The sequence below is a fragment of the Rhamphochromis longiceps genome, linkage group LG15 (assembly GCF_057381845.1).
Source record: "Rhamphochromis longiceps isolate RC_006_pf linkage group LG15, R_longiceps_female_GT1.1, whole genome shotgun sequence".
Lineage (NCBI taxonomy): Eukaryota > Metazoa > Chordata > Actinopteri > Cichliformes > Cichlidae > Rhamphochromis > Rhamphochromis longiceps.
This window is the reverse complement of record NC_140571.1, coordinates 23911373-23922388: the sequence shown is the minus strand read 5'-3', so window position 1 is coordinate 23922388 and position 11016 is coordinate 23911373. Positions and strand designations below refer to the sequence as shown.

The following is an 11016-nucleotide window of genomic DNA, read 5'->3' as shown; positions in this document are numbered from 1 at the left end:
ACAATAACGTCTTCATAGGCAGCCGTACACATTAACACTGCCCACAAAGCTGGTGGGGCATCAGTGCCCGGCCCATTAATGTTACACGATTATCAATCAGCACCATTTGGTGTGTAACAAAAGCTCTCAATACTTAAAACCAAAGGTGGACTTATTGTATTGCTTGAATCAAAGAGCTTCACTGTGTGTAACAGCAGCGATTCTGACTAGCAGGTGTGTGTGTCACCCTCTTACAGAAACAAAAATCAACAAACAACATCGGCTTTTTTTGTTGTTTTTGTTTTTCGTAATCACATTTTTAACAGGCATTGAACACGAGGCAGTGAGATGCAGTCACACATTGATGGTGAAAATAAGTAAAAGTACACATAAAGTTAGATAAGGTATGGAGAGTACAACCTGAACAAAGCCCTATTTTTGTTCTCTAGTTATTAAGGAAGACTTATCAAACTAATGGGTAGTTGTCTTAAATGTATTGGGATGGTTAAAGAAAGCTTACAGAAACATCAGTGAGTCACCTAAGGTAGATAGGTATTTCAGGTTATGTAACAGCAAACAAAGGGTTTCCAACAAATGATTTTTTTTTCTTCTTTTTAAATAACGTAAAAGTGCAACATCAGGACACAAAGAAAACACAGCACTGACACTTCATTAAAAAAAATGCAAAAAGAACTGAAATCAAAAACAACCCAGAACCACAAAGATTTTAAATTAATTTAACATAAACAGCAAGATACCAAATCCAGCACTCCAGTACTCTACTTCAGTCAGAAGACCCAAGCTACAACCCTTATTTCTGTATACTTGAGTAAAATAAAGTGCAGATGGAAGCTGCTCATGTGTCTACAGTATAAAGTTAAACTTCAGCAGCCCAAGTGCAGCCAAATTTGGTCCTCTAAGTCCCATTTCCCCCCCAAGCTAATTGATTTCCCTAATCGTGTGTGTGCGCCAACCTATTCAAGTGCTTAAAATATTAAATTAAGACACTCAGTTAAATCTTGGTTCGTTTTAGTGAGATCATTATTGAGGTATGAATTTTAGCTATAAAAAAAAAAAAAAAGAAAAAAAAAAGAGAAAAGGTCACACTGCAAAGTTTAGATTGGGTGTCAAAGCCTGCTATCAAATACTCCACAGCTATTACTTAATATGCAGATAGATAATTGGATTAAATGCCATTTGGATAGAAATGTCACCTAATGCATTAGCTCGACAGCTTTGGCAGACCTTTGAACTATTTACTTCCAAAGTTTGAAAAATACTCAACTTCTACTCTGTTAGTTGTGATGGTATGAAAAGTGAGTAGAGTCAGTTTAAGACAGTTTCTTAAAAAAAATAGCTTAACAACAGTACTTTCATTATTAATCGTACGATTAATGCATAAAATTCAAATACCACCCCCCCACCATGGACTTACTGCTCTTTGATAATACAGTATAAACATGTTTCAGTGTGTGCCTAACCTTTAGAGAAAGATTTCACCTTCATATTTTTTTTAAAGGATAAAACTTGAGTCTTAGTTCCTAAAAAGTACCTTCATATAAACGCAGGAGATATGATATCTAATGTTGAGCTTCAAAACTGGGAAGACTGGAGCCCTAAATGCTGTTGCTACCAATACACCAGTCTCTAATGTTGCACATATGACAGACGGACTATGGATTATGACAAAGACGATCGCCTTAGCAGTGTTGTTGTAGCAGTGCTGTCTGAACAATGAAGGCTGTGCAAAATGGCGTTCTGAGGTCCCCCCCGCCCACCACTCTCCTTCCTCTCAACATCTTCCAATAAGGGGACGTTCTTAATGATGGGAAGAGGAAGAGGATGAGGAGGAAGAGGGCTGGGTGGGCAGCAGGCTGTGTGTGCGTGAAGGTCGTTGAGGTCGCTGCTGCTGTTGCTGCTGCGTAGTAGCTCCAGAATCAGAAGAATCCAAACCCGGGCTGCCTTCACTGACCTCGGTGTCCAGCTGGGCCGGACACTCAAAGTGCACGCAGTGGAACACCTGCAGAAAGATCAAGGTTAAATATGTAAAGGAGAAATCGATACACAAATGACTGTTTATCTCAGATACTGGACAAAAGTTAGTCTAATATAATAGATCATTATGGGAGTGACAATTAGCCACTGTGAGTTAACCCCTTTGATTGTTTTTGGTTTTGTTTTTTTAAACCATCACCCGGCTCATTTTACAATTACAAAATGAAAACAATTTCAGAAAAAATTGAAAATGAGCTTTATGGGCAGGAGTGCACATAAGTGGTCCACAGGTGCAACCACTTTTCTGAGAACACGCGCTTCTTTTCCGGTTCGGACTCCTTTTGACAAAGCAATTACTTTGGAACACCAAAGTAATTGCAAAGAACATCTTTAAGAGCTCTAAACAAATGTCTGTCCTCCTCCAGAAAATCTTATGTACGCAAATGCGCGTTGCAACTTCTTATCTGGTACGCATCTTTTATTTTGACAGCGAATGCACACCTGCGGACCACTTATGTGCACTCCTGTTTATGAGGATATTTGTTTTATGGAAGCAGCACAAAGCACTCATAAGGTACTGCTGTCTGAACAAAGACAGAAAAATCAGCTCCACCTACATGTTACCATGTGCAATTCACGTTACTGTAACTCCTCAACCTTTGGGCTGGAGAGAAAATTCAAATAGTTCCTCGTGTAGGTGGCCTGTATGGTACTTGGGTTATAAAGGGTTAATCATTCAATTCTGGCTGTTTCTCAGATGTTATGGGGCCACCCGCTACTTGCCAGATCTTCAGCCCCATCAGATCGCAGCATCCCTCTCTCTCTCTTTGTGACATGACGAGATAAAGAACCAATGGCCACGCTAACCAACACGACTCTGCGGTGCCCACATCCATAAAATGGACGGAAAGCTGTGTCCAAGTAAACTGGCACATAACCACCCAACTCAATGTCTAACTGTTTTCTGTAAAGGTGTGAGGATGTTAACTATCGAGGAAGAAGGCCACCGCTGCTAGCATTGCGAAGTTCGCCACACTCGACAAACTTGTGGGGGCGACGTCTGTATCAAAGGCAGAATCTGACTTTGGGAGGAAATCATTAACAGTTTCAACTGGCTCAAAAACACACAAAGAACATTAGCAGACAGTGTTTAACCTCAACTATTGGAATGTGCTAAATGTGGATCTTTTTTTGTCTTTAAATAACATGTATATTAAGTCATAATTTTTTTACATGGTTCAAGAGGAATTTTCTGTTCTTGTTTCTTTACTAACTTAGCTGATTGTAACAGCTACTTTAGCCACCCAGTGATTTTTGAAAAGTACTCTCTGTACAATTACTTGATTAAGCACAACTTATCAAAAGTTTGTTACAATGTAAAAAGAACTTTCAGCTCCTCTAAAGCTAAAGCATTCGAACAAAGAGACAGACGAATGAACACAGACGACCATTTCAAACCATGTTTTCACCTCATTAGCGGTGTTATGAGTCCCAACAATACGGATGAAGGAAGCAGGCTGCTTATCAAACTTCAGTGTCTGCCATGATCTGTAAGAGAAAGCAATTAAAAACAAACAAAAGAAAGATCCTGATTTATCTCTGGTTATTATCAAAGTTTCCAGAGAAGACCCTGAAAATTTTCTATGGACCTCAGGATCTGCTTCATAAGTGTTTGTCAATAACTTTTCATTTATGAATGTTCACATTCGGCTTAGAAGAGCAGCACCTACTTACACACGGATCTTCTGAAAATGAAAATAATCAAGAGTTCCAGGATTAGAAATAGATCTTTATAAGTATTTATTCTCAGACAAAGATGGAATCCAGATGGTTCAAGGTGACTATAATCAGACAGGCCTTTGAAAAGTGATTGTGAACACACAAATCAGCAAGTTTCTCTGCTGGGGTCGAGTTCACGGATTAGTCAAATTATGTAACAAGGAAAAAATTAATAGCAATCAAGAGTTTTTATTGAAAATAGTATTTGGAACAGGTAACACTGAGGTCTTAAAAGGCCTCTCGTTAAAGACTTCAGGTACATTTATTTAAACAGAGGCCGACTGCGGATCCTTCTTTCAATAATGCAGATTAAGCATGTTCTTTAAAGCCTTCATTTATTATAAAATAAAGGCTCTGATTCCATTTTTAACCATTAAAGACACTGGAAGAGCATCGGTAGCTTAAGGTGTGATTCAGAAAGTAAGAAAAGAAGAAGTGAACCACTTACCGACAAGCTACCCTGGTGCGGTCAATCATTTTTGTCCACTGCTGTTGGTTGGTGGAAACTTCAATGTAGTAACTGTAGGAGCGCTCATCGCAGTCCCACAGCAGCAGCCTGAACACATTTGTCTGTGTTAATGCTATTTTACCACAGATTTTTAAATGACTCCAATGATAAGAAGCTGTTGTTAATAACTTATAGATATTAGGTACAGTACATGCAGAATAAAATTCTCCAGCTCTGATCTCTCCAACAATTATTTCTTTTTCTTGTATACGATTCAACAGAAAAGCTTAAATAAAAGTTTGTCACTGGATGGAAACAAACACTTTATTGTAGCTGTGATGGAAACGTTTGATTTATTACAAGTAACACAATAATGACTTCATCACAGCTGCTGAGATTTGAACTCAAAGCTAGTGCACACTCACCTCAGTGATCCGATAGAATAGGGCTGAGCTAGCTGGATGACGATGGCCCCAGAGCCCAGCTGATGACAAGTGTATCCCGAGTCCCAGTCGTAGTTGCGGGTGTCACCGTTGAGCAAGGCATTTCTGCTGCGACTCACACCCTCGATGACGCTAGCGCAGGCAGCTATAGTGGCCACATTCTCACTGGGCACTGCAGACATTACAAGCAGGGTTAAAGGCTTAAATTACAAACATGAAACCCTTTCTATCTACACAAAGACACTGCAAACTACACATGCAGTGCAGACTGGCAGTATTTTGCTGCTTACCCACAAGCCCGTTCTCCAGGGTGAACGAGCGGTTGGTGAACATGCATTCAAAAGCCACGAGGTGGAAGACCTTGTTGACCGTGTTGTGTGTTCCTACAATACGAACATATCTGAAACACACAGGAAATAAATGAATGACTACATGAATAACAGGTTATATCTAAAAATCTTCAGATAAGCACAAGTACACTGACACTTTTTATTGCCTCTTATGTTTTTAACACCGCTTTAATTTTATTAATGCTCATCATCTGATTCCAGTGAATTTTATTGTATTTTATATTAATGAGACAGTTTTCCATCCAAATGCCTTTCTCTACAGTGAAGCGCATTTAGTACAATTTGGATTTTGTGAAGAGGAACAAAACTTCTTACAACATGGCCATGTAACACAAGAACACAAATATTAACACAAGCATTTGTTTTACAAAGTACCAATTAAATAAACATTCTTTTGACAACTCAGTTTCAGGTTTCTCTTTAGGTGGTGATATCAATTTCAAACAAGCATATCACTATACTTACTTATATTTTCACTTTTATGGTGAATTTAAGACGATTAGAGAAAGAATGATGGTGTAATTCCCATTACTGACAAGTTTTAGTCATATCTTCTGACATCCATTTGAATGTTTTGGCTCCATTATCTTTAAAAGGCATGGCAACACATTACTCAAAATCAGGAGTGTCAGGAACTTCACGTCAGTGTGTCTGGGAAGGACAGACCAGCTACTGGCAACAACACTATTTGAACTCAGCCAGCTCGAGAGGTATGCAAAAATACTTATGCTTCTGTCATCACACGGGCAAACAAGGCGGTTTGTACAAATTAACTAACTGTAGCAACCCAAATACACACCCTAATTGTACACGAGATTAAGGCAAGTCATGACAGAGCACAAATAAGCCCCTTGTGCAAAGCCAAAAAAATGGCAAAAATGGGATGGGATTTTATAGCTTAGGCCAGGGATTAATAAGCACTGGTATAACTGGAAGCCATATGATTTTGGTTTGGTTTACCTGCAAACCCGGGGTGCGAAGTACAGATTCTGCCACGAGCGGCAGAGATACTTGGAGTGGTCAACAACACGCACCCAGTCCAGCTCATCCATTGACACCTCGATGTAGTATGAGTAAGACCTGTAACAGTCATACAGGACACTAAGTATACAAAGCACCTCAGATTTAAGAGGGAGGTTAAAAATACAAGTGCATAAGAAATGAGTTTGACTCTATAATGTGCTTTAAAATACACATTTTGGTCTTTTTTTTTTTTTATTAAGAAGCAGCACGTCTTATGTAGTCAGCTCTAATTGGCCCACACTCTGCTTGGACCTTTTTATCGTTTGTTTTATCAGGATGAGCAGAGAATATTTTACCGGCTGTCTCTGTCCCACAGCAGCAGGCGGATGTGGTTGATGATGGACGGTTGGCCCAGTTTGACCTGAATCCCAGCTCGGCCGTCCTCTTCGATCGGGTGTCTGGAGAAGCCGTGGTCCAGGTCGTAGTTCTGGGTGTCGCCGTCGAGCAGCGCTGACTTCAGCTCTCCTTTCACTACCTGAGCTCCGTATTTCATGGTGGCGATGTTCTCCTCAGGGACTGAAAACCAAGATTTGACACCATGAACGAAAGCACAAATTAATGCTTTCAAGAAGCAGATAAAAAACAAAAAATATTCACACATTACAGTTTTTAACTGCAGCTTGATGTGAACGCTAATCAAACAAAGGACAAAGAAGACTGACTGAGCATTCCCCGGTAGTTGAGGTCCATATTGCGGCTTTCAGACCGGGCCTTAATGGCGTCCAGCAGGTCATCTGGGCTCACGAGGCTAGACGGTCGCACCACATTCAGCATCTCGGTCAGAGTCATGAGGGGCAGCCGCACTGCAGACATCACCTCGTAAGTGTGCTCGCCATCCTCATGCTGCCGGCACCAGCGGCACAACGCTTGGAAGATCTCCTTCTCACTGGCAGCAAATGAGTCCCTCCTGACCACAGTCAGCAAAGCATTCTGCAGACACAGGTAATAAATTATTCAAGGGAAGGAAAACACACCAGAAAATTCACAAAATGTAGTGCTTATAGCTTATCTTGTTTAACCACATTTTATATTACTGTAATGGCTTTTTTAAAATTTAATCTGTAAAAAAGTAACTAAATTAAAACCTAACTGCCTTTAAGAAGATTCGAGGGGGTAATTCACCATCATGTGTGACCTTTCTGGGCTAAATTATGACATCACTGTGTAAAAGAGAACAAAGTGTGGCAGAATAATATAATAAAATTAATGAATATAGTTTTTTTTTCCTTCAAACTAAAATACAAGATGGTTAAAAACAGATAGAAGGCAGCTTAGTACTCATTTTACAATCAGACTGGTCAAAGAACAAAAACCAGGAAGATCAGAAGCCCTTTGATTATTTATTATGTGAATGATTTTAATAACACTGATTTTCAGGACTGCAACTTTCTTCTGTTTTAGGGTTCTGATGGACGCAGGAGTCTACATGTCTCTTTAGGGTTAAATAAAAAAAAGAAGGTTTAAGCCTTTAACAAAATCCTTTTTTTAACTGATAACTTATTTGATTTTACTTTTCTCAGCCACACACACTTCATTGTTATCCCTGCATATAACATATATAGCTGTTTTTATGTGAAAGTGACAACACTTTTCACTTAATATTTTATTACTGATACATGACTGATACAAGACTTGGATCCATACCAAAATAATAAATCACAATTAAAAATTAATAATTCATTTAAGATCACTTATGTATACCTTTCAGATATCTATAAAAATACATTTTTAACCTATGCAGAAGTCCTGCTTAGATAACAGTTGCCATTTGCTGAGCAGTGTTGACTGTCTTTTGTAGCTTCTGCTAACTACCACTAGAGGTCACTGCATCTACATTTTTAACAGAAATAAAGACTAACACAAGAATGAAATAATACCAAAACCTACTACAATTCTTCTTCCATCACTCTTACCTTGGAGAGCGTGAGGAAACCTTCAGAATTTAGCACTTCAGGTGCGTGTCTGTCCATGTAAGTACAGCAGGCTGCAGTGAGCGCGCTCAGAGAGTACAAGCTGGCCACGTCAAACACCAGACAGACATTGTTGGTATGCAGGATGGTGCGGAGGAAGTCAGATGTGGAATCCTCCAAAGGCTGGAGCCCGTAGCGGTGAGCCAAGCCCAGGAAGTCCAGTAGCACCTCTTCCCGGGCAGAACTGAGGCTGGCCCGGCCCGTGTACAGGTAGTTCAACAGCATTGAAAAGGCTTCAGCCCGAGTCTCCTCCAAACACACCTCCGCCTGCGGTTGTGACTCTTTCATCCCACCGTATAGCAGGGCCCTAAAAGGAGGCAGAATATGCAAAAGTTTACATTTTTGTTTTTTATTATTTTTTGCCATGAATAAAACCACGCAAAAAACAAAAGATCTAAATTCTGCTCATTGAATGAGATGCACTTTAGACAGATTAGATAGTCCTTTACACCAGCAGGATTCGATGGCAGTAGGGAACATAAGGTCTCTAGTTAAAAAACAGGAATGAGTTGTGGAACTAGTAAAAGATCAAAGTGACAATCGGGAGTGGAGTATGTTATGCTACACCCAGACCACAGTCCCACCATGCACAGTGTCAATAAGATCACAAGGACCACAAAAACATGGAAAAAGATGCCAGTGAGGCCCCAAGAAAGATGACTTGGACAATCAACCACTGTTGAACAGGCATTGTTCAGTGGAAAACATATTTCACACCTTATACAAGGTGGAAAAGCAAAAATAAAGTGATGCTACAGAGGATTAAAAAAGGTATATTTTGTATTAGACAGATTTGGGAAAGGAAGCTTTTGAATAATTTAGTCATTTTAAAAAAATTAAAGATATTTTTTTCCAACTAGGAGTTTGAAAAAACTTTGTGTTGTAAAATGATCAACAGGGTGAAACAACACTGCGCTGTCTTTTTTTTCTTTTCTTTTTTAAAAAATTGCCAGTTTGTCATCGTAACGTGAGTTTTTTTCGGTTAAAATTAGTATTTATGTTACTCACTATCAGGTGTTTCAGGACTGGAATTAAAAAAGGCGCCAACCTCTGGCTAAGAGGCATTTAACTTTACCTGAAGTAGTGACAGCGAGCTGCCAGGATGACCCTGTGCGCTGGGAAGCGCTTTCCCTCCACGATGAAGGTGACATCGCTGTACTCCTCTCCGAGCACCAGGGCTCCGAGCTGCTCCGACAGCAGGTGGATGTGGTCGATTTCCGACACGGAGGCCAGTGGACGCAGAGGGTGACTGTTGCTCATGGTCGACGGCTGTCAGAGTTACATCTGGCACAGGAATGCACACGTTAAAACGAAAGCAAAACAGGCAGTGACGGAAAAAAATTAACCTTATGTTAGCTGAAGGTAAATGCTAACTGGAATGCACTGAAGGAAAATGGCTTCTGTAATCAAACACCGCTGACGTCAAATCTCATATTTTTAAAGTGTACGTTAAAAACACTCAGTCAGCAAAGTAAAACGACAGCAGTGAAAATACGATGTGAATAAACAGCTAGCTCGGCTGTGTTGTTTACAGCCGCTGGTGTCGCGGATATTTTGACGCCTCGACTAATCGTTAGCTCGAAGCTAATTAATGTCTCTTTTCTCGCTTTAATCTGTGTTATAAACTTACTGAACAGCAACCATTAACTCCGGTATTGAGATAAAGTCGATCTCAAACACACAGTCGTTGTTATTTTTTCCAAAATGCAGGAAAAAATCAGCCGTTAACCCCCTAGCTCTTCCAACATTACACCAGCGGAAACCTCTTCGGGGGCAAAGGAAGAAACATCCGGTTCAGTTAAGATAGTTTCAAAATAAAGGCTCCCAACAAAGCGTGTGTATCATCACATTTAATAGTTTTATTTTCATATACTTGACAGTTACATTTTTAAACATTTTATTTAAAAAAACGTATTGAAAAACAAAAATCATGAGATCATACTGTACATGCATAAACACACTCAGAAAACATAAACATAAATACTGAAACATAAAAGATGCAAACTTCTAAGGAAAAAAGGAAAATAAAATTAACAATGTCAATCACTGATTCTAAAATAAAAATACTACATAGCAGCAAACTTCAGGGTGCACGGATTTATCGACTAATTCGAAAAAGTTGATTATAAAACATTGTAGAAAAATTCTATGCTTTGATGCTTCCTGTAATGCACGGCTATGTGTGCCGGTGTGTTAAAGATGTAGACGTGGGCGTTAAACTCACAGTTGCAATACAAACGTATTCAGGAGCATGTGAATAAAACGAGTGTTAAACAGAAACACGGAGAACACACCAGCAGCATTAATGATGACGCGGCCACAGTTTAACGTGGAGCTGGAGTCTGTTTACACACCGACAAAAGCAAAGAGCCGTTACCGAGACAGTGAGCTCAAACAGAGTGAAAAACGTGTGTATAGCGTCCAAAGGGAACCGTGTAGCTGCTCCATCCATCGCCCTTTATTTTACACTGTGTAAAATCAGCAGTTAGCCTCCAGCAGTTGTATTAAAATATTTAGATGAACTGTTAAGTTAACTTAGTCTGATATATGTTTATGTCAAGGACTGCGCTGGCAGACCGTGGGGATGTGGGGAAATAGGACCCAAAACTCAGGACTCTTCAGTGTAGACAGTGTATTTACTTGATATTATTTATATATTTTTTGCATTTAATACAATGTTTTCTTTAAAAATTTCAATTTCAATATGGCATATAAATATAATCAAAGGGTTTTGTTGGCAGGGTCTTTGTATGCAGTTAAACTTTAAAACATTGCATTTTCTAAAATGTAAACCAATGAGCAGTTTATTCTGAAAGATGTCTGTTTTTCTCTCTTTTGAATAATTAGAATAGAATAGAATAGAATAGAATAATCCTTTAATTGTCCCACAAGGGGAAATTTGGTTGTAACAGCAGCCAGAAAGACACGTATACAAACAAACAGTACACAGGACACAGAACAGAAACATACACAATTTTTCTTACATATTTACATATGGACAATGGTTACTATAAACAGAGTACTGTAAA

The 11016-nt window shown here is 39.3% G+C and overlaps 1 protein-coding gene across 1 annotated transcript; it reads right to left on the bottom strand.

The window, feature by feature from the left end:
- Positions 1-200: 200 nt before the first annotated feature.
- On the bottom strand, positions 201-9756 carry btbd9 (BTB (POZ) domain containing 9). Its single transcript, XM_085382482.1, has 11 exons — positions 9618-9756; positions 9063-9271; positions 7931-8294; positions 6680-6947; positions 6314-6533; positions 5955-6074; positions 4935-5044; positions 4627-4816; positions 4202-4309; positions 3444-3522; positions 201-1999 (listed from the first exon to the last, which is right to left on the bottom strand). The coding sequence occupies exons 2-11, from the start codon at positions 9245-9247 to the stop codon at positions 1799-1801; spliced, it is 1845 nt and encodes a 614-aa protein (XP_085238608.1). The 5' UTR covers positions 9248-9271; positions 9618-9756; the 3' UTR covers positions 201-1798.
- Between the last annotated feature and the right edge of the window lie 1260 nt (positions 9757-11016).